Source organism: Xiphophorus hellerii, chromosome 22 (genome assembly GCF_003331165.1).
Source record: "Xiphophorus hellerii strain 12219 chromosome 22, Xiphophorus_hellerii-4.1, whole genome shotgun sequence".
Taxonomy (NCBI): Eukaryota; Metazoa; Chordata; class Actinopteri; order Cyprinodontiformes; family Poeciliidae; genus Xiphophorus; species Xiphophorus hellerii.
The window spans coordinates 15,724,040-15,747,103 of record NC_045693.1 but is presented as its reverse complement, the minus strand read 5'-3'; the positions used below and the strand labels follow the sequence as shown (position 1 = coordinate 15,747,103).

General features: G+C 37.7%; 2 protein-coding genes across 5 annotated transcripts; both read right to left on the bottom strand.

Moving 5' to 3' along the window:
* Positions 1-1,462: 1,462 nt before the first annotated feature.
* ccar1 (cell division cycle and apoptosis regulator 1) lies at positions 1,463-18,260 on the bottom strand. Of its 4 annotated transcripts, none has more exons than XM_032553130.1 (26): positions 18,170-18,260; positions 16,374-16,535; positions 15,790-15,965; positions 15,566-15,685; positions 15,278-15,310; positions 14,904-15,100; positions 14,648-14,774; positions 13,962-14,081; positions 11,383-11,575; positions 11,083-11,227; positions 10,833-10,988; positions 10,476-10,701; positions 9,994-10,107; positions 9,531-9,697; positions 8,521-8,731; positions 7,261-7,344; positions 6,916-7,104; positions 6,021-6,212; positions 5,536-5,766; positions 5,315-5,450; positions 5,103-5,191; positions 4,878-5,018; positions 4,647-4,767; positions 4,371-4,553; positions 2,579-2,784; positions 1,463-2,488 (listed from the first exon to the last, which is right to left on the bottom strand). In XM_032553130.1, exons 2-26 carry the CDS (start codon positions 16,483-16,485, stop codon positions 2,411-2,413), a joined length of 3,747 nt encoding a protein of 1,248 aa, XP_032409021.1. In that variant the 5' UTR covers positions 16,486-16,535; positions 18,170-18,260; the 3' UTR covers positions 1,463-2,410. The 4 variants fall into 4 exon arrangements, with proteins under 4 accessions (XP_032409021.1, XP_032409023.1, XP_032409022.1 ...); XM_032553132.1 differs by having other exon boundaries at positions 10,833-10,985; XM_032553131.1 differs by having other exon boundaries at positions 16,374-16,532; positions 18,170-18,191.
* Positions 18,261-18,903: 643 nt separating this feature from the next.
* LOC116713133 (NFU1 iron-sulfur cluster scaffold homolog, mitochondrial) lies at positions 18,904-22,966 on the bottom strand. The gene is made up of 8 exons (XM_032553134.1): positions 22,842-22,966; positions 22,298-22,380; positions 22,076-22,211; positions 21,292-21,358; positions 21,097-21,208; positions 20,946-21,009; positions 20,559-20,733; positions 18,904-19,582 (listed from the first exon to the last, which is right to left on the bottom strand). Exons 1-8 carry the CDS (start codon positions 22,904-22,906, stop codon positions 19,514-19,516), a joined length of 771 nt encoding a protein of 256 aa, XP_032409025.1. The 5' UTR covers positions 22,907-22,966; the 3' UTR covers positions 18,904-19,513.
* Positions 22,967-23,064: the final 98 nt, after the last annotated feature.

Sequence of the window (23,064 nt, the reverse complement as noted above, 5' to 3'; positions counted from 1 at the left end):
TTGTGGGCAAATCTTAAGAATTGCGTGGAGTTTTGAACTGGAAAACGGGTAGGAATCCTGTTTTTTTCTGTGTTTTCATTGTTTGACCAAAACACTCCCTCTATAGCAAAAAGATCTGAGCTTTATAGCTTGATAGCTTATCCAGCAAACCTGGATAAGCAGTCATTGCTCAGCGTTGCCTTGCACCTACAGGTTCCTGTACGTGCAGGTACAACACCAACAGAAAAGGAAACATAAGATGTACAAGTGTAAATAATAATCAACCGTTTTGTTTGAGCATTTGTTGCTTTTTAAAAACAGATTTTCAGTTCAGTTTTAATACCTGACAATTTTCACAGGCACATTGTTTTAGGTTTGTAAGCCACTTAAACCTGACTGATGAATCGCTCAAGCATAAGGCAGCGAAACCCAGTGATCTATTGTTGTTTACACACAACAGACAAGCAACTTAACTGGGATGTTTAGGTACTTTCACAACTGCTTGTTGCAAAGACAAATTTATTAAATCTGCTTCCTTTTCTGTAGCTAAAACAGTGAAGAAAAACACAAGAGATTACTTATTTTCACTGTTTTGCTGCATAATCAAAGCATTTCAAAGATCAAGACACCATCACACCATGTTTACTAGTAAGTGATGTATTTTGTTTTGAGCCTGATGAAACGGGACACACTCCTTCCAAAAATCTTTTGTCTCCTCATTCCACAGAATATTTTGTTAAGTCATCAAGATGTTTTTGGCAAAATGTGTGACAGGACTTTGTTATGTTTTTGGTCTCTGGTGTTTTTTCTCCCATGGCGGCCATCTTTGTGCATCCTCTTTCTCATTGTTGAATCTTGAACACTGACATTACCTGAAGGAAGTCAAGTCTGCAGTGTCTTCACTGTTCGGAAGTTTTTTTGTCCATTTTTTAGTTTTACAATCCTTTTTCAAGGTTTAGACTGTAAATCCTTCAAATAGAAGTATAAAATTTCAATTCCTTTAAAAAAAAATTAGCTGGAGCAAAAATGACTAGATCATAAAAGTTTCTGACTCCAGTTTAAATTAATTTCACAAGTTCAGTTCTCCATTTGCTTGAGTGACTTACAGTACATATCGGTGCAAGATTGAGTGAATAATGAATAAATTGCAGTTCCTTCAAAAATGTCTAAGTAAAACTATGAACTATTTTCAGAGGAAATAGTTTATGCCCAAAACATTAATTAAAGTCTCCATTTTGGCAACCATTCAGAATTGGCAAGTGATCTTGTTTTTTTTTTAATAACTTGTGAATCCTGGGTTTTTCAGCTGTTTGCTTTTTCACAGGCTGTAAACTCTGCTGCCATCTTCTGGCGAGGGATGCAACGTCTCCTGCTCCAATTTTCTTTGATAATTTATTTAGAATGACTGTTTTTTCCCCCAAAAAATACATTTAAACACACAATATTTTATTGTTAAGCAATACACACACACACAGACACAATGTAGTGTTAAAAGGACCACTTTACTCTTGCACAAGACATCCAAAGAGTACATCTTCAATAGAAAAATAAAATCGCCTACTTTGGAGAACATTAAATGTAATCAAGCCTCTTTTTGTTTTTTTTTTAATTTTCTTAGAAACAACCGGAACCAGCACACAGTTCAGAGATGGATTTCAAAATGCTCATTCCTTCAGCTGAACACACATTCATTGAGATTAACTTTGGGTTCATGTCGCGTTTCCTTTCATCAGAGAAATCAGCAAATGCTTGTCACAGTAAAGACAGGATGCACTGTGGCTGGCCGAGCAGTCAGTGGGTGGATACAGTCAGAACAAAGGTCCAAGAGAGGCAGGAGCCATGCATAGCCATACGTGTTAAAAAAAACAAAAAAAACATCAGAAACCTGTTAAACTAGTCAAACAGATGAACCACCAACTGAATGTTAAACATAATTGGAGCAAACAGAGGAGAGGGAGAGAAATTTGAACCAAAACCACAAAAAAGCTCCTCCAGACCTTCTCTCTCCAGTCAGTTTATTTTCATTATAGTTCTCTCTGAATTATCCAGCACATAAATAGCATCATTATTGCTTGTTAAAAAAAAACAAAAAAACTCAAGTACCATTCACACATACTGGCATTTAAATCCACAATACGGCACTTCATTGGCCATGACAAAGCTAAAGCAACAGCAAAACAAAATGTTAGCAACTGAACCTAAGTCAGTTTGAAAATAAGCGCTTCAACGCTTTGTCCTGGTTAAAACGACTCAACGGGAAAAGTCAACAAAACATGGGGGTCAAACTTCACGCAGGGGATCTAAACTTCTCAGTTAAATTATACACATACCTGGGAGACAAAAGGCTCAATTAAAACAGATTCAAGTGACACTTTCAGGGTATATTTACAATTTGAGATCAACATTACAGGTTGGCTTCATCTATCCGAAGTTACTCGTCGGCGCCGTTTGTCTGCGACGTCTGAATGGAATCGCCTGCAGCCTTCTCGCCAGAATCACCTTCTTGATCCTGAAAGAAGTGACAATCAGAGTGTGTGAGCTTATTATAGGCGACACACAAAACATGAGCCTATAGAGCCTTATGTTGACCACTGCGCACCTTCTTTAATACATCCAAAAGCCCATTGACCGTGGTCATCAAGGAATTGGCTGAGTTGCTCATCAGCTCATAATAGATGGTTTTTTTCTCCTTCACGGCTCTCAGAGTCTCTTCGGTTCGGCTGAGCGCGCTCGTCACTTCCTCCAACTCCTTGCTTAGGGATTTGTTGGCGTGTTCTAGCTGAGCTTTAAGCTTTGCATCCTCCTCTGGGAATAAAAATCACATTTAAGGATGAGGGCAAAAAACAATATAGGTTTGGCTTAATTTAAAACATAAATTTAGCAAAATAGAAGAGACGCAGGATAAGAAAAAAGTTGGACAATTTTGTCAGCTTCTGTTTCTTTTAAGCTGAAAAAAAAAAGTTTAAACATTTGAGATACAAGATGTTAAACTCGTTTAGAGAGGAAGAACAATGGGTTTGCATCATTTATTTACGTGCTCTCATTCTTTTCTAATTTTAATAACCGAAATATGAATATATTACACTTTTCGGATTCAAACACGCTGCAGTTGAAGTGTTTTGATGGATCAGTGAAGCATTAAATTTTGCTTTAACATAGGAATGAAGATTGAAAGAACTAGGTTTATTATATATACAAAATATGATCATTCTTTCCATTTCTTTCTTAAATAATGAAATTAATCAATAGCAATACAGTTAATGCAGGAAAAAAGTCAAACCACTATTCAATTATAATTTAAAAAAAAACTTTGGAAAAAAAGCTAAGCTTGTTCTTCATAGTAAATAACTTTTTACAGCATATATGTTTATTATATGCTCAATAATCTTCGTCAGTAATAAAGTAAAGTAAAACCTGTTACATTTGTTTTCCCAGTGAGAGCGATCTTTACCAGAAAGCTATGGTAAAACAAACACCTTTAAGCTCTTTAAAGGGATGGTTCCTTAGCTACAGCAAACACAGTGACTAAGGTTGCGACAAACAGTCATAAACTCTACAGACGCCCAACAAAGATGTGACAGTGTTGGGATGCCTCACTCACGCAAAATGCTAGAACCATCAAAACTTTAAACCGTCAGCTACAAAAAAAGTTTAATTTGAAACACCGTAATGTGGAGATTAGTGGGTAGTAGGATAAAAACGCTGCGGTTTGAGAACCACTAAAACTTTATGTTCAACAATTCCCGCAGTTTCAAGTGCTTTTAGTGAGTTTCCTCCTGCTGTTTGAAGTTTGGAGTAGTGGCAATTAGATCATGCCATGCATTTTTTGTGTTTCAAATTTCTCTCAAACTCACCTCTGGACTATTTCCACAAATTCACATTATACATTATGCTGGGAGACCTTTACGCCATCTAGTGGTAGGAGTTTTGCAAAATTAGGCCTTATTTGTCTCGTTTCCATTCCAAGTAAACAGATTTATATTTACTGTGTGTTATATATTGTAATTAACAGTCAACATAATTTGTCAAACAACCTGACAGCAATACAATCTTTGATTTGACCCCTGTTAGAGTTTGTAGTGATAATGTAGTATTTTTAGTTAGCGTTACCTCACAATTTAAACTGGTGTCTGTAGCCAATACTGGCCCACAGTATAGTTGCGATGCTTGTTATTAAACCCAGTGTGGTCAGTAATAAACTATATGGATAATTTTGCTGCTTTGTAAGCTGTAAAATTACATTTTATTGTCAGAAATTACAATGTAACAGTGTTATCTCTAGTATAACAGTAATAAATTCTAAATTGAATGCAAACATTGTCCTGAAGAGAATCTGGTATTGTGCAGCTTGTTTCCTACAAAACTACAAAAAGGCACAATCCACTGTTTACCCATTTTGGCATCCTGAGTTATAAGCTTCTGCTCAATCTCCTCTCGAGCCTTTTCGCTCTTCTCCAGTTTCTGCATCATGCTGCCGACGTCGACCATGGCTCCATTGTACACGATCAGATTACCAGACTCACTCGCCTCTGATGAAGCATGAGCTTTCGGACTGGGAAGCAGAGCTCTGTTGCCTGACAGGAAAAGAAGACAAATAGTTTGCATTAGTAAACGCTTCTGTTTGTTATTAAAATTGGTTGTTTTATTACACTAGACACACGACTCACCTATGAGGTTTTCTATATGGGCTTCATTGAGGGAGGCCGCCGCTTCATCCTTTCCCCTGTCTGTCAGTTTTCGATAGTAACAAGACTCTCTGACCACAGGTTTGTTCAAAAGCTTCTTGATCTAAAAGCAGAAATCAACATGAGGCAAAAACCAACAACAAATCTCTTTAAAAAGGCAGCAACATAATGCAACAGACCCCAGTAAGTTAAAAATATTGTGCTTTTGTTCACCTGTGCGCGAGAAAGATGCAGACCCAGAGTGTACAGGATGTCCTCCAGGTCCCTCTCCAGCAAGTAGCCGCAGTGGCTCTGGTCAAAGTAGACAAACGCCATGAGCAGATCTCTGTTCTGGGTCACCATCTGCTTCTTCTCCTGGTGCAGAAAACAAGAATAACAACAACAATGTTTCTTTACATCAGTAACAAAACGATCCAGCTGCCAGGAGGAAGGCCCAACCTTGTCTTTAGAGGATCTGTCCTTCGATGACCTGCGGTCGTCTCTGCGGTCTCTCCTGTCCCTGTCGTTGGAATCTTCGTCGTCTTTGTCTTACAAAAAGAAAAATAAACATATTAGACATCATGGGGTCAGATTTAATAAACACCTGAATTAAAATAAAATAAAGCAGTTTTAAATTTGAACAGAAGAGAAACAAAAGCTGTGTAGATTACCATCGTCGTCGTCATCATCATCCTCTGCATCTTCAGCCTCTAAGGGGTCGTACTCTTCAGCATTGGCTGTGCTGCCCTCGTCTTCGTTTTCATCGTCGTCCCGAGACTCCTCCTTTTTGATGGTTTTGTCATCATACTGGGTCAAAACATAACTCATTATTTTACAGCCACTTATCAAGCATTTAACAGATAAAGAAAAGCATTAAGCTTTTTAAACCTACCTTTCTTTTCTCCTCCTCATCATCTTTGTTCCTTTTTGCTACCGGCTCCTCAATCTCTTCTTCTTTTTCCTTTTTAATGTCCCGTTTTTCAGCGTCCTTCTTGTCTGCCTCCCTTTTGACCTTTTTTTCCTTCTTCTCATCCTTTGCAGGAAGAGAAGCGAGTGCTTTGTAGATGCGGTAGCCAAAGTCTCTCTGCAGCATCTCGTTAAACAGCTCAGCAAACAGGGAAACCTGCGAGGAAGCAGGACAATAAACCTCTGCAGTAGTAAAAGTGTGTCTAATTAATCTACACATAAACACAACGTTAGAGGTCTTGATGATAAAAGCAGGGAGGGATGTCTTCGTTCCACCCTTTTATCAAATAAATGTAACTATACTGTAGTTACTATAGTGTTTTCTTTTATTCTCCATCTCAACTTTGTATCCAAGTTTCTCCTTTTTCAAAATTTTCCTTTTGAGTCATTAAAAGGCAAAGAGAGTCTTACTTCAAACGAATGCTCCTTGTTGTCCTCCAGTCTGTAGTCCAGCAGCACACTGAGGGACATGATGCTGCAGTCAAATTTGCCATTTTTGGCAGCCCAGTTGGGGTACACCAGGATGGTGGGCTCATCGGGAAGGATGTAGCGCCTTTCTCTCCGCTGACGCTCAAGCTCTTCCTGCTTCTTTTTTTCATCATCCTATAAAAGAAAACATCAAAAATGTTTTTTTTTTCCTGGAAAAGACTGAAAATCCAATGGAAGTATTCACCCTTTAAAGCAGTGTTTCCTAACCCTGGTCCTCAAGGCACACTGCCCTGCATGTTTTAGGTATTTCCTTGCATCAGTCCAGCTGATTTCAATTGATGACTGATTAACAGGCATTTGTTGAACTGCAATCAGTTGAATCAGGCATATTAAAGCAGGGAAATCTCTAAAACATGTAGGACAGTGTGCCTTGAAGACCAGGGTTGGGAAACACTGCTTTAAACCTTAGGCACAATTTAAGCCAAGTAATAGAGAAAGAGCAGTAACACGACAATCATTTTTTACACGATCAGATAAATTAAAAAAACAGTACATATTAAACTTTCATACAACTTCAAATTCATAAATTTTTCATATTAATTTAGAAAAATTACTCACATCATCAATGAGAACCCTTATGACCGAAGCCTATGTTAAAAAATTCCGATAAAACATTAAAATCTTCACTAAAACATGTTTTTTTTTCAACTCCGGGGGAAACGAAGAAGCTAAACTATTTTCCTACAATTTTAAATTACTAGTTTTGCCTTCATGTTCAACATTTAGGCACTTTCATGTGTTGATGTCATTAATAAGTCGTTACCAGATGACTGAAAACGTCTTTAGACCATTTTCTCATGAACAGTCGAGCCAGTACCTCTTTGTCGTCCTCGGTGCGAGGCGGCTCCTCTTCCTCTGCCACTTTAACTTCTGGTTTCTCGGGCTCTTTGGACTCCTCCACCTGCTCCTCCACCTTCAGCTGCTTGGTGAGGCGTGCTATGAGCTGGGACTTTAATCCCTTTGAGCTCAGAGTGCGACAGTCAAGTTCTCTACGGAGGTCATTGACCTACAAGAGGAGCAAACATAAATATGTTTCATTTTATTGCACATTTAACTTAAAATAATGAAAAATGAAGCAAAACACTGTTTATTCACATGCAACTATAAATATATATAAGAAACTTTGTTCTAGAATCAATTTTCTTCTCATTTTGAACCCTACCTTCATTGATTTCGGGTCAAGTTTAGTCCAATGAGTGGCAATACTGACATCCTTAGACTCTTCGTCGTCTTTTTCCTCTTCCTCCTTGATAGAAAATTATTCAAATAGAGAGAAGGCGGGAGGGGGGGGAGAGGTAGGACAACAGTCAGTGCACATTTCATGGATTTAATAAGCTTTCAAAGTTGATCCGTGCAAGAAGCAAGGTCTCATCTGTCTTTCACTGCCTTGTTCTAGTGAGCTTGGCTGTGTTTTAAGTCCACTGCTACTGAAGCGTACACAGGGAAGCTCTCTAGCTCTCATAAAAAAATAAAAAATAAAAAAACCAACAGAAATTTCCCCCAGCTGCCAATCAATCAATCTGTGGAACACAAAAAAGGTCAAAAATCAATGAGAGGTATGACCAAAAGGCGTGTGGGTACATCAGGTGAACTGAGGATAGGGTAGCCCTAACATGCTCTACGTCTGGGGAATTCCCACTTAGGAGTTTTACATGTCTACATCATATAGGAGACTTCTGTCCAAAATACGGCCCTGGAAAAACCAAGTTCTATGTACAGTCCAAATGAGAGCGTTGAATCCAACAATAAGAACAGACAAGCAACAAGACTTTGGGGAGATTCTCTTTTCGTTGTCAGAAGGTATCAAATTGATGTGAAGAACAAAAAAACAAAAATTATAAATATACACATTTCTACAACAAACATTATGTGCACGCAAGTGGCTCCACAGTTTCCAGCTTGTTTTGAAATTCAGAGTTCCAGAGTTAAGAACTGACCGCTGGTTCAAATTGATTAAACAAATTAATGAATAAGCTTTTAAAAGCCCAGTTAGGCCGTCCAAGTTAACAGAAAATTAAAATAAAATAAATCACAGCATCAGGACAGCACCTAATCACAAGGTGTTAAGGGAACTGGAAGCTGCTTTGCCATTTGCGACTGGGGCCTGCACAACACAACCTAGTCTCACTGCTTCCACTGTATGTGTCTGCTGGATGTGAGGGAAGGTGGAGGTGCTGATGGAGGAATGGAGGAGTTCGAGCGGAGGAAAAAGGGGCGCAGGTGGAGAAGGAGTAAACAGAAGAAGTCTAGGTGAGGTTTGGTGGAGCATTAATATGCCTGTGTTCGTACTGATGTGTCTGTAGGGTGCGCTGTGCTTTATGTCTGCTGTGTATCTGCGATGTGTGTGTGTTTTCTGTTTTGTAATTCCTGTGCCTTCCTGTGAGAAGCGGAAATGAGAAGAGAAGGATTAGCGGTTCAGTGCCTGTTCTCCATCCGCCTCCTTTCGCTCGGCCGACAGCTTCTCAGCCAGCTGCTCCCGGAGTCGCCGTGACAGCACTTCCCACTCTGAGCGGGTAGGAAGACAATGCCAAACATCCGGAAGAAACAAAACCACTGTCTCCACATGAGCGGGGACTGTCCGCCCCTTGTGTGTCTCCTCCGGCCGGTGATAGCGAATCTCTGCAAAACGATACCTGTCGCAAAGGAAGAGGGTGCATTGGAAAGAAACATCCTGGTCACGGCACAGAATCAAAGGCGAGCCTTTCTAGGGCAAGCCTTCTACAGCTACTCCCCTCCCATCCGGTTACTGAATGATCACAGAAATCATTGCATTGACCCGGCTCCCACACAACACTCAGCACAGACAAATGGACCCAGTCTGCAGCTCTTCATCTGTTGTCACAGGTTGCGGCAGCCATTTTGAAAACAACAACAACAGACAATAACAAAAAATAATAATAATACCCCAAAACTCAACCCCGTTACAGTTTCAGCCAATTACTGGATGAGCGTTCTGCATTAAACCTAGGATACACTTAATGCACTACATTAGAGTTGTGCAAAGAGAGACAGAATCAAGAGACACTGAAAGCCAGTTAAATATATAAAATATTTAACAGGGAGAATAGAAAACAAATGATGAAATAAAAAAAGACAAAGTAATGGTCTTCTGCTCCAGGCTACAGCTTCCAGTCACCAAGTCCATGCGTTTGGGTTTTATCACAACAAAACGTATGAGCAGAATCTCACGGAGAGAGCCAAGACAACACACACAAGTTCCAGAAGGATAATGAACAACAAATAATAATAAACTGCAAATTAACAGCAGAATAATAATAGTAATGCAGAAGAGAGACAAGTAATATTGAACAAGCTTTATGTAGAAAAAAATTAAATGTATCATTTATATAAAATTTAAGAGTTAAACTAACTCTTAAGCTTAAATATTGTAAATAGGGGATAAATGAAAGTTCTGAGAAGAGCAGTACTTACCACTGAGTACACAGACTAAGGTCTATGCCTGTGAGTGCCCTGCAACAGCGTATGGCTGTCTTAATGAGGACAGACGGGTCCTTCTCTGGGTCCGCTCCGTCCAGAGAGGGAGACCAATGACCTCCGATTGCCATGGCCTCGTCTTTACCTCGCATGCCCACCAAAAACTGAAGGCGAAGAGAAAGGGGAGCAAAAGAAAGCACAACAGTTAGGTTGAAATACGGAAGAGAAAAATGCTGAAGAGGTTAAAAGAGTGGAAACCGGAGACAATAAAGACATAAAAAGAATGAAAAAAGGCCAGCAGGTGGGAGAAATAGTCATACCTCAAAGAATCCACAACTACAAAGTAAAATCATTTTTAAATTCAAAGAGCCAAGATCAGTCATTATTTTTCCACACAGCTGCTCAGCAATGGAACAGCTTCTATACATCATCGTGAAAATGCAGAGAGGGTCTGACATACCTTAATGAGCCTAGCAGGATGTTGGAAGGAGTCTCTGACTTCCTGGGGGTCCTCGGCCAGAGCACACGACTTGTGGTAAAGCTCCTCTAGACTGGGGTTAGCAAGCAGCATGACCTGAAACAAAGACAAACACCACTTTGGGTTCTTTTGTTTAGAAATACACAGCTGTACATTAATCTAACTGAACCCCAATCAGACAGCCGAGAGCTTGCCTGTCTTCATCTTTGAAACTTCAGCAGGTTGTTTTAGACTCTGATCACGAGTCAGATTGATTTGTTTAGCTAGTATTTATAGACAGAATAGTTTTGAGTGTTATTGATGTTTCCTGACAGAACATAACATAAAAACTGTTCCACAGTTTTAACCCGTCAACAAAAACAAAATGTCTTCAGAAAGGAACCTTAAAATATTCTTTACATTAACTACTTTATAAGCTTAAAAAAGCAGCATATATTCAACATATTTATCAGTAAATATTGTACCTTTGCGCTGTATGTGTGGTTAACGTCAGGAGGGTCCAGCACAGCTGTGTTCTTGACTGGAGGATCTACTTCTTTGTGCAAGATGTGGAAGTTACAGACGTTACTGAACAGGAAGGGTCTTGTAAGAGGGAAGGCGTCCACCCAGGTGAAAACTGCGTTAAAGAAGTCACTGGGAATGTAGAGACTCTGATAGCGCCGCCGCAGCTCCATCAAGTCGCAGCTGGAGCTGAAGAAGAAAATAAGGAGCAGTTGAAACATCAATCACATTCTTGACATATTCAGAATCACATTCTGAATACTGGTAAGTATTCTTGATCTATTCCCGCATTCAACCCAATAAGCAGCGATCATATTCACCCATCTAAGCTGAACTTGGAAAACTGGACCGTGTAGCGTGGGAGCACTCTGCGTGGACGTCTGGGGGAGCGTTCCCGTCTCGGTGAGCGGTCTCGAGATCGTTTGCGGGTGGGAGAGCGTTCTCTAGATCGCCTCCGCTCACGGTCTCTGTCTCTGCTGAAGAATTGCATGAAAACACTCCAGTGATTAAATCATGTGGCGGAGACAGAGCCAGAGCCAACAGCTACATTCAGACTGTAAAACGTCGCACCTGCGTTCTTCCTTAGTCCGGAGGATGAGTTCAGGACCTCGATCGTTTCGGGTGGTGAAACGAGTCGGAGGCTCGATTCGTCGGAGGGTCTGCGGCTGCGGCATTATTCTCACAGGGGGCTGAAGCAAACCGCCAGCAAATACATCTGGACACAGAGGTGAACACTCATCACATCACAAAAAGAGGAAGCTTCTTTATGGGTTTAATGTTTTACAAACTGAAATTAAAATCAGATCTAAAAAATCATAATGAAAGTAAGCAATCTGCATCAACTTCTAAACCAAAAGCATGAGATTGTACCTTTGGTTGGAGGCTGAGGGAGCAGAGGCTGAGGGGGGTTCTGAAGGAGAGGGGCCAGAGAGGCAGCAGACAGCTGGGCTTGCAGGAGGGAGGGTGGGGGGGCCTGGGCTTGAACACTGAACGTGGTTGGGGGAGGTAGCGACTGCAGCATGGTTGGGGCTGACTTGATCATGTTAGAAGCCTGAGCCTGGCTCTACACCAAACATGGAGGGGAGGAAAAAAGAAAAAGCATGAAAAGATTTTTAAATCTGGGAAAGAAATGTCTTTTTTTTAGAAAAAGGTCGAACAGAATGAACCTCGAACTGGCCAAAGACTGCACAAAACAACTGCTAAAACAGTTAGACTGTGGATCAGTGATTGTTCAGAAGACAGAAGCTGGGAGAAAGTCTGACAGGGCTGCTTGAAACAAAGACCTGGAGAAATCTCGTTTTTCATACAGGATGTCCTAAAACAGAAGAAGAGCTTTAGATTTCATTCTGTCTTGTTCTTTATCCTAAACTTTAAACATAATTATGAAAACTAATATTTTTGCATTTTGTAATTTGATGATTTACCTCCAAACAGAACAAGCAATGCTTATCTTTTAAAGTGAATGCTGCAGATGTCAATGTAAGGAAGTTCAATGCTAAAGTGCGGAATGTGATTTTTTTTTTTTCTACAACAGTTGTGAAAAAAGTATCACATTAATATTAGCAAAAAAATGTAACATCTGCTATTTTTTCCAAGGTGTAAAACGTGCTGATATTTATTCTATTTTAATCAATCCCAAACACTTACAACAGACTAAAATATATGAAAACAAAAACAGATGTGTTCATAACTACTAAAACCATAACAAAAACACTGCTTGGCATAAAAGATTTTTCAATGGTCCTTTTAGGAGAGACTGCACAAATTTTAACCAGAAGTGATTTAAGTTCTGTTGAAGAAAAAAAAAACATTATCCCCAAATATAGCCCTAGTAGAAATGTGGTAGAACTGGAACATTTGGGGTAATTATTTATTTTTACCCTCAGTCTCGGTTATCACACCTTTAAAGTTCACCATAACCGCTAATGTGTTAGAACTCTAAGGTGTTAACACAGTTCCTACTGTGCAATAGTGCATTTATCAACAAGGTGTGAATCTATGATTGTTTTATACCACATTGTTAGGCAACATCAGCTATTTTTTTTCTTTGCAGCGATACATCTCATGGGCAATGGTCTCGACTTATCAAATAAAATGTCACCAATGTGCCAGTGAAAAATGCTAAATGCCATGTCATCCCACATTCTCAGTCCTGCCAATAACCAGTGCAGTGTATAGTTTGGTGTATTTTCCTAGTGTGAAATAAACACACCAAGTATTTTTATAGTTTCTTTCTACATATTTGATTAGAATTGTTTTTAATATAAATTCTAATCACTTTTTAAATTACTATTATACAATATAACTTAAAATAATTTATTAAAATGTTATACGTCACCCTCATCTTTATGATTGTCAAATTCATCAATCTACTTTGCTCCTCAAGCAAACATTTCAAACATTTCTGTGAAACATTTCAATTTGACAGAAATTGAAATGTTTCTGTCAAGAAAGCAAACAGGGGGACCGTTCAGCAGCCCTGCTGTGGAGGACACTGCTGCAAAAAATCCCCTAAGGACTCATGGCCAAGTAAACTCACTTTTAGTTGGTTGTTATCATCCCACTTCATTATTCAAATTATTGAATAGTGACTAAAAGTCAATGGTTTTTAAAAAAAAATATTTTGTACCATTGTCTGTGGGTTTACAAAGGAAGTCCCAGGCCAGAGTCTAATGTGGTTTAGGGGGCACCGGCATAGAAAGGCTTGGGAACCCCTGGTATAAGTAATCATGGATATGCTTCAAAACCAAGAATATATTGCATGCAAGTTTAACAACTGGGTAAATCTTTCTTAAAAAGGACAAACAATAATGTTTGTGTCTATTAATGCATGCAGTTGATAACAGTTTCTGTTCACATGACATAAATTGGTCTAATAAGTCATTTTTAGGTCTATAAAGCTTTATGGGTAACTCAATGCATTTTGAATCAGTGCAAAACTGTGGCAAGGGTGATCAGAAAAGAACAGCAAATCTAATCTGATTACTCTAACCCACTGTGCAACTAAAACCTCAGTGGAATCCATAAGAACCTATGTTAAAATAACATAATAGAAATAATCAAGGTTTCAGTTACTTGAGGATTTCCTTCACAGGCTGAAATCCCTCAAACTGTGAGGAACTGTCGGTGGAAATCTTTGAATTTATAAACCGTCATGCCTTTGACTTGTTTTTACACCTTTTTCTGCAAAAATGATTCCTCATCAGCAACATTTTCAGTACAAACAATGACTACATTTTACATTAACATCTAAGGAAACATTAGGCCCCACTCCATAATGACAGTAAACCAGCAGCTTCTGTAGGAGAAATATAGAAACAAAATGGAAAAAAAAACACTGTTAAGATTGTTATCACCCATTAATACTGCACGTAAAACAAAAGTCACAAAAACAGACACAAAAATCTAATGGGTGAGCAAGAGTGTGTATTTCAGGACTAGATGGTTACATTTTGTCTGTTGTCCGCAGCAGAGTGCATATCTGTGTAGCGGAGCTGCATTCCTGGCTCACTGTAAAGGCTGCCGAGCTGTGGGGAAGCTTGAGGTAAAGGCTGAGGCTGCTGCTGAAGCTAGGAGGGATTGAGAACACAACAGTAAAAGGTCAGAGAGATAAAAGGATTTAAAAAAAAAAAAAAAAAAAGAAAAACAGTGATGCAGTATAAACGACAAGGTTAAGGTCTTCCAAAGTTTAAAATGAACCTGGGAAATCCTGTTCTGGATATTTAGAAATAAAATAAGTAAGCTGGCATTTTCATCACACCAGGCATGCTGGAGAGGACAGGCAGCAAACTTTACAAGATCTACTCAGAGCAATAAAGACAAATAAACTTAAGCAAATAGCTAGACAAACTCTACTTAAGAGACTCAACCAGTCGCAAATAAGTTGGTTTTATATCCCCTTTTTTAAATAATGTGCAACAACATCTGATTTAAAGTCAACGAGAATGTAATTAAAAGGTAATAACCTAACAAATTCATTGAAACTTGTCAACTTTTCTATATATGAAGTTCAGTGTTTTAATAATTTGTTATTCATGAAAATGAGACAAATAAAAAAGAGCAAAGCAGGAATGACTTAAATGCATTTTGAAATGAAAATTACTAGCAGAGCACATAAAGCCGTGAATGCTCTCACCGACTGATTTGCCAGCTGAGGTAAAGTCTGGATGCGTTGGGCGTTCCACTTGAAGGGCATGTTAGGGTTGTACACAGCTTCCACTAGGACCCTGTCACCGACCTGGGGAGTTTTTCCTTTCACAGCACTATGGAAGGTTTAAAAAAGGACATTTACACACAAAGTGTAACATTATAGTAGCTTAAAATAGATAGAACTATATCTAGTATTTCATTTCTACAAGGTAACAGACCGTCTGACAATAACACTTCCCCACCTTAGCTGAAAGAAGACATCTTCATCTACAAAGCCAAACGTGTCATGTAACTTATTGACAACACCAGTGAAGACTCGCTGCTTCTGAGGCTGCGTCTGCTGTTGGTGGCTTGAACGTGGCGTTGGATACGACACAGTAATCTGGGCCGTTTGCTGAGGGTTGGACAAGCTCAGGCTGGTGGGCAATGCGACGGGGGGCTGAAGGTTAGATGGAGATTATTAAAAACTCTCAACTTTATAGACACATTGTTTGCTACAAGGACAGAAAGTGACATATAATAGTAATAAATGTTTTCCTACTTCTTTAAAATCAACAGAAAACATTAAAAGAAAAACGCTAAAGCAGTTTGTATGGTATGTATGCTCTGGATTTACCTGAGAGATCAGCGCCTGCTGGGGCTGAGGGAGCTGTGAAATGAACAAAAGGAATGACAAATGTGATCATTTTATTAACTTAAAGCAAAGTTGTCTTGTCTCTCTTATTGCATTTTGACAACTCTTATTTATACATGATCTTACATATTAGCATAACAAAATGAATAAAACAAAGCTAAGTTATAATACGCTGCTGCAAGAAATCTAAAATAAAAATGTAGAATACCTTCTTCTTCAGACAAAACTTAGTCCAGATACTCAAAAAAGTGATACAAGACTGTTCTTCACCTGATGAGGTACATTATACAGTTGTTGAGGTGGTTGCTGGGGAGGTTGCTGTTGTTGCTGCTGCTGCTGCTGTTGTTGCTGCTGCTGCTGATACTGCTGAAGAGCTGAATTGATCTGTGACTGCAAACAATGACAGGATCATAGCCAGTGGTTAAAGTGTTACATTAGACAGTGACAAAATGAACAGATCTTTGCCCGAGGTCTGGACAACTATTGTGACTGACCTGCTGTAGAGCTGCTGCGGCGGCCGCTGCAGCTTGCTGCTGCAAAGCAGCAGTTTGCTGAGACAGCTGATAGTTTGCTGCAGACTGGTTACTGAGAGAAGCTGCAGCCAAGGCTGACTGCTGAGAGTACACAGAGGGGGACGCTCCAAGGAGAGACGGCTGCTGCACCCCTAGAGCTGCAAGAGTTAAACAATAATAAATATAATAACAATGAGGAGACAGATGTCACTACATATATAATGTTACTGTAAAGGAGAACCAATAAAGACCCAACAGTAACTGCTATCTTTAAAAGTACATCAATACTGCTGATTAAGAGATCACCAATAGTGCTTGCTTTTATGTTTTAATATATAAACCTTCACCCAACTATCAGCTTTCCAATTGCTGGTAAATGCATACAAATTTAATTCAGATTGGTGCAATCATATTATATAATCAATAGGTAGAAAAAAAAAAAATCAAAGAAATTTAAGACCGTTTATTAGAAACAAAATGTGCCAAAGTGAAACATCTTAGTCATTTTCTGAGAAACCTACGAGCAAGTGTTTATCTGCCCGGAGGCTTCGGCTTGCCTTACTTACAGTGTAGGCTGTTGAGGTCAAGAGACTGTCCTGAGTGACCCGGTTGAGACACAGCTGTGGCAGCAAACTGAGTTGCCCACGGTGGATTTTTCTGTCCCCCGAACTGGGCCATGACTCATTCAGGGTTAGGGCTGACTCTGTTTACCAGGTCTCTGTTTGCTGCTGAAAAACATAAATCAAATATAAGACAAACTGAAGTCCAAAACAAATGTTTAGCATGGTATAAAGCACAATTACCTTATAAATAAAATCATTTGCATCACAATCAAGAGATTAGAGAGGTGACATGACCATTACTTTTGATGTAAATAAAGGATACATTTAAAACAAAGTTAGCAAGATAAAATAACTATTATCCATAGTTTTAACGTGCTTACCACTTATCATGTTATGTTAATTTAATTTTGTTATAAACAATGCTAATTATAGCGTTTTTATGCTCATCAAAGACAATTCTGAAGCTAAAAAATCTATACTTTTTAAGCTTAATGAATATGCCATGTTCATTCATTTTCTTATCTCTAGTCCAAATTAGTGTTTACTAATTTGATTAGTAAATTTGATTACACAACACTAATTTGATTAATTTTGTTTACTAATATTAGTAACGTCAATGGATACACAATTTGAACTGTATTAAAAGGAAGAAGTGAGTATGAAAAATGACCACATGTAGCTTCATTGGGTTTTTATTTGCTGTCTTGGTTATCTTTTAATAACAAAGATGGAAATGTTTGGGTATAGGTGAGCAACGTTTTAAATTTAGTCATCTATAATTTTGCAAATACTATGTTGTGCCATTGGAGTTAAAAAAAGGTCCATTAACCTCAGAGTCAGTAATTAAATTTAGACAAATAAAGTTTATTTACATAAGGAAGTGGAGGTGGTAGTACTCCACTGAAATCGGTGTGGGTTTTAGCCACAAGATGTCCCCGGATATATGCAGTTACTGAGATTGTTTACAAGTAAACTAGCTTCTTACAGTGCACTACAGAGGGAAACAGAGAGGCTCAGCTTTAAAAAAAAAAAAAAAAAAAAAGCATTTAAATTATTATACGGAACGGTTTTATTTTACTGCAAGTGTACTTCAATCGCATTAAAGAAATTCGATTAAATTATAGATAATTTCATAAATAATTTACTGAAATAACGCAGACAAAGCAGCTGTTAAAAAGCTCGCAAATTAAACAGGCTTTAGAGTGGCAAATCACAAAATGATATTTATTGCACTATTTTTTCATAATTTAGACAAATATGGCCTAAATATATGAAAGCTCCTAATACATTTTATAAATAGTTTTCTAAGGTTTCAACAGAGGCTGACACAGCAGCGAACTCGACGGTCAATCTAGCTAACATTAGCCACGGACTGACAGTTGAGCAGCCTTAGCAGGTAAAGTAGCACGAATTCTCACATTTGTCCGGCGAAAGCTAAAGCGGCAATTGTTGTAGTGATTGGCCTGTTATTAAATATTTTTGCACGCAACGTTCTTATGACTGTCCATACATTATCCAAACGCACCTTATTCAGCTCTAAGCACATTCAACAGTGGGACTGCAACTGCACAACAGACAGCTAGCATTTCCAGACCGTTAGCTTTGTTGCCATGTTAGCCTCGTGCTAGTTCAATAACGAGCGCGAGGCCCTGGCAGTTAGCAGTAAACGACAAAAGGTTGAAACCGCGAAAAATCGAGGTAAAACAACAGTGTCCGTCCTGTCCGCTTTAATAATGACTATAATAAATGATCAGAAAGCGAAATTAAATATTGGCTAAATAAAATACTATAACACTCACCGATGTACCTCTGGCGATTGTTAATGCAAATTGCGCATGCGCAGGAAGGTTACCCTGATCCATGTGGCAAAGTCAGCATAAATTGGTTTACCTATTTACTGTATTTGGGATAATCTTATGCTCGTTTGTTCTTAAGCCACTTTACAGTACTATTTATATTTCACTCAGTTAAATTTCTCAACGTATGACCTCCAACATATTAGATTTGTTTTAAAATTACAATTAAATTGACAATTGTTTGACAATGTTTAGGAAAATTTTTCACAAACAGTTCCTCTCCTGAGTTCGAAAAGTGGGAAAATTACCTGAAGTCAGATTGCACTTTGAGTTTTGGAAATATGAGAAAAATGGTCCGTTCACCCTTAAAATGTCAACTTAACCTTTGATGACTTTGGCTTTATAGCAGCAGGCAAATAGATAATATATACAAATACTTATAGTTGGCTCAAAAAGAGATATTTTAAAATCTGTGCACAGATTTCAGCTTTCGCATAATATAGAAGATCATAAGATAAGGAGAGGCTTCATCCTTATTTAACTGCAAAAGCATGTCTGAATAAATCCTGAGGAAACTACATTCATGTTCTTATCAAAATCAGCTGTTTCATTGTCACATAGGTATTACTTTACTCTGCAGCTCTCACAGTCAATCTGCTGTTTTTTTAAAAAAATCTGTGCAGCTCATTTTTCTTCACAATAAACCATCTGAGATGAGGGATAGACACAATAGAAAAAACAGTCAAAGTAAACTTTAATGTGATATAGTAAAATTACAAAGCGGAACACAATGCATATTAATAACCTTTGGGGTTTCATATGATAAACCGACTATCACACAATCGATAATCTAATCATTTTTCTCCATTCATTTATTTAAATAATGTAATAATTTCCAAAGTTTAACCTTCTTTTATAATGTTTGAAGCAGGAGCAAATGCAAATAACTGGCTAATTTTCCTGGAGGAAATAAACCACTGTCATCAACTTTCACAAAATCATCATCATCATCTTAGCAAAATATTCTTTCTTAATGTACAATATTTATAAGAAATAAATACAACACTACATTTACAACAATCAGAAAAAAAACTTTTCTATAGCAACAAAAACAACATTTTCTGTATACAGTATGTCATCTTTGTTTAGGAACAGGGGCATAAAGTATATTAATGCAAATTACAGTAAGAATATTTAGTTCAGAGGCAAAAGAAACTCTGGAAATAATTTTCTCTCTGCATGTTTTTCATTCAGTATGAGCAACAACAGAAATACTGTTTTCTCACATGTTTACAGATATTTCTCTTCTGACAGAATTCATAAGCAAGTTGTTTGTCGCTGACGTTCTTATTCTTGTAGCTTACGCTCCACTTCTTCAAAAACCTTTGAATTAATTTCATCCACTTCGTCTTCCACCTAGGCAAAAGATGAAACATTAGTAATGTAATTGTGACTGTGTTGCCTTACACTATAAGACCTAAACATATAAGAAAGTTGTAAGACAAAGATTTTAGAGCAAATGTAACCCCCCTTTAATAATTTAAAAAATATTTTTGATAGTGGTTTGTATGCTGCTTTGTTTTTAATTTATGTAACTTTAAACTTGCAATTTATCATTTCTTTATTGTTTATTGAACGAATGAATGTTGGTGCAGCTTTTGTTGTAACCACATTCTCATTTAAACTTGTATAGTAACAAATAAAGTATTAATTGCTTATCACAGTTATTTCACATCTTTAGTCCCAGAGTTATTGTTAGGTTCAACTACATTAAAGAATTTTAAGGCAAGGAATTTAATAAATATCGTGTTCTTATTGAGTTGAACAGTACGTTTCTACTGCTTTCCTCTGTGGCAAAAATACTGGTTAAATTCATTTTATTATGAATTTACCACATCATAAGTCATTTATTTTATTGTTATTGTCTTAATGTATAGCATTAAAAGGTATTAAACACGCTTTTCATTAAGCCCATGTTTTGTTTTTAAAATGTTTCCATTGGTATGATGTAATATTTCAATCTTAAATGTCATGTTTTAATTATCTGTAAGTGGGAAAATGTAACAAAAATAAAAGTTTAAAACATCATTCTAAAAGTAAAAAAATATATATAATCTGTTTAATCTTATGAACTGTGTCACTGAAATAAATGAACCTTTTAGTAATGTAATGGGTCTGTATCTGAAAGAAATGACATCTTTTGCTAAGGTTACTTTTAATTCATGAATGTGCCATTACTAAAATATCTATATAAAAATCTTCTTGTGTGCCCATAAAATAGCTTTTAAAAATAGTTCTATTGTATCAACTATTAAAAAAAAGTACAAACTGCTTTTTACTCACACACAAACCCAAATTGCAGGTGAAAAAAAAAAGTTATTTAGTTAAACACCTGCTCCACGTTGTCCACTTCTGGTATATAGAACTGCAGCATGTTCTGAATTCCGTTTTTCAGAGTAACCGTCGAGCTGGGACATCCTGTGCAGGATCCAACCAGCTTTAACTTTACGGTGCCGTTCTCAAAGCCTTTATAGATGACGTCGCCTCCATCCTCTTGCACTGTAGGTCTTTGTGAGGTAAAGAGATAACACACATTTAATCAGAACAGAGGCATGGAGGACAGACTGATTAAGAATTTTATCTCATAACAGCAGAAGGAAAACTGTCAGCATGACATGTATCTTTTTTCCTTTTCTTATCAATATCTACATAATCACATAGTGATTTACTTGGGTGAAACAGACACATGCAGACAGTGACAAGTTTGTAGGTTTTGTACCTAATTCTGGTGTCCAGAAGCTCCTTTATCATAGATACAATATCATCGTCATCTTCAGAAAGAGCTGTTCCAAAGGAAACATAAAATATTGTAAAATGTCAAAGTGTTCATACAAGCCACAACCTGGCCATGGCTGTTAACTAAAACTCACTGCTTTCACGGTGCACGGCTCCTGTTGATATTGGGTTCCCACTCTCAAAGAACTTGGAAATAGCATCTAAAACATGCCGCTTAATGTCCGTCCACTCCACATCCTCGTCCGTCTGACAGTAAAAATAAGACATCTCGTGTGATCCTGCTTACAAACAATACTCTCACTGAGATGAGCTGTATATTTAGTGCTTACTTTAGTGACAGTAATGAAGTCAGGGCCAAAGAACACACTTTTCACTCCCTCAATTTCAAACAGGTCCCTGAAGGAGTCACAAACGTTTAGTTAAAGAGTAAAAATAGAAACACATTAAAGTCATAACCAGCGTGTTGTGTTTTTTTTCCAGACAAGTACTAATAATATTTAATCTTTAGAACTATATCTGGTTATAATGTAATGGGCATTGATCCTGACAGAGTCAAAATGAGGACAGCAATGATCATACTCAATCAGCCACAGCATTAAAATTATGACCTGGCAATAATCCCCAAAAAACACTATTTTGGGGTTTTTACTTGGACTGCTGCTTTGATCTTTACACATGGCAGCAAAATGGGTGAACCAAATGTTAAACCTCTAACATTGAGTGATTTAGTAGTTTATATCTGGACAGGCTGGGGATATTTTGGCAGCAGAAAGAAGAAGAACCAATGAACAGTAAAGGCAGCTGATTACTGTTTTTGCTTAATGTGTGTACATACTGTATGCTTTTGACAAATAATGCAAGTGTATTTTAAAATGTGCAATTTATGTTTGTATTTTGTCTCTTTTTTTTAAAAAAAAGTTTTTCAATCATTGCTTTAGTGTTCTAACAGTAAACATATTTAATTCAGTTGCTGGTCATCAGAAGTGTTAATTGTGATATGAATAATTATTGATTCAACTTGAATGCTATATTATTGTGTTATTTAATTTTATGTTTTGGGCATACTATTTAGAACCAGTGTGTCAGAGTACAGCAGTATATTTGACCAATTACCTGGCTAAAGATGAAGATCCAGCTGAGCTCGGAGAAGGAAAGTCCTGCGTACCGCTTCCAAGCACAGGCTTCCCTGGGAGGAATTTCAAGCTTTTGGGGTTTGGAGTTTCTTGAGTCTGGATGGACAGGTTCCTCGCTGAAAAACGTCACAAAACAAGCTGCTTGGTTGGGTTTAACACTTTCTACTTGAATGACAGGATGATTAAGTCTATGGTGTCTCACCTGAGAAGTATGTAGTTCCTGTCCCTGGCTGACTCTGAACTCCCCTGAAGCTTAATACTGTGGTCTGTGAACGATCTGGTAGCCTGGTAGAAACGTGAAAAGTTTGTCATACATTTTTTTTAGCTGGGAGACATGACGACCACTCTTTAGCTGTGAGGTTCGAATGTAAAATAATATTAATAATAATAATAATAAAAGCTAGCAAAATAATTCTGCTCATACTAAGCCCGACAATCTGTGCTAGTTGACTACTAGCCGATAACTTAAACTCTTTAAATTGTCAAGAACATATAACATAAATGTTACAAAGTGATATTACAGGGCTTAAAATATTTTTAAGTCAGTTCTGATATAAACACAAATGAATTTGCGCGTTAATACGGTCGATTGCTTCGTAGTTAGGAAGTTAGCTTGCTAAATCTCCCACGTACAAAGATGCGGCTAATGATAGGCGTTACAAAGGCCTTTGCTACGATTTACATCTGTTATATCAGTTAGATAACACATTTAACACACCATGAAAGACAGGTAAAACAAGTCAAACCTGAAGAGAGCTTTGTTTCGGGCCCGTAATAACCGTTGAAGTCCCCATCTGATGTGCGCCGACATTTTGTTTGTTTTGAAGTTGAGGACCCCATTTGGTCCAAGTCACACATGCCTGATCAGAGCAGTCTGTCATCATATGCTTTATTTTAAATTAAAAATCACTGTAGGGCAGTAAACGTAAAAATAAATAAATAATAATAATAATTGTTGGGGAAAAATTC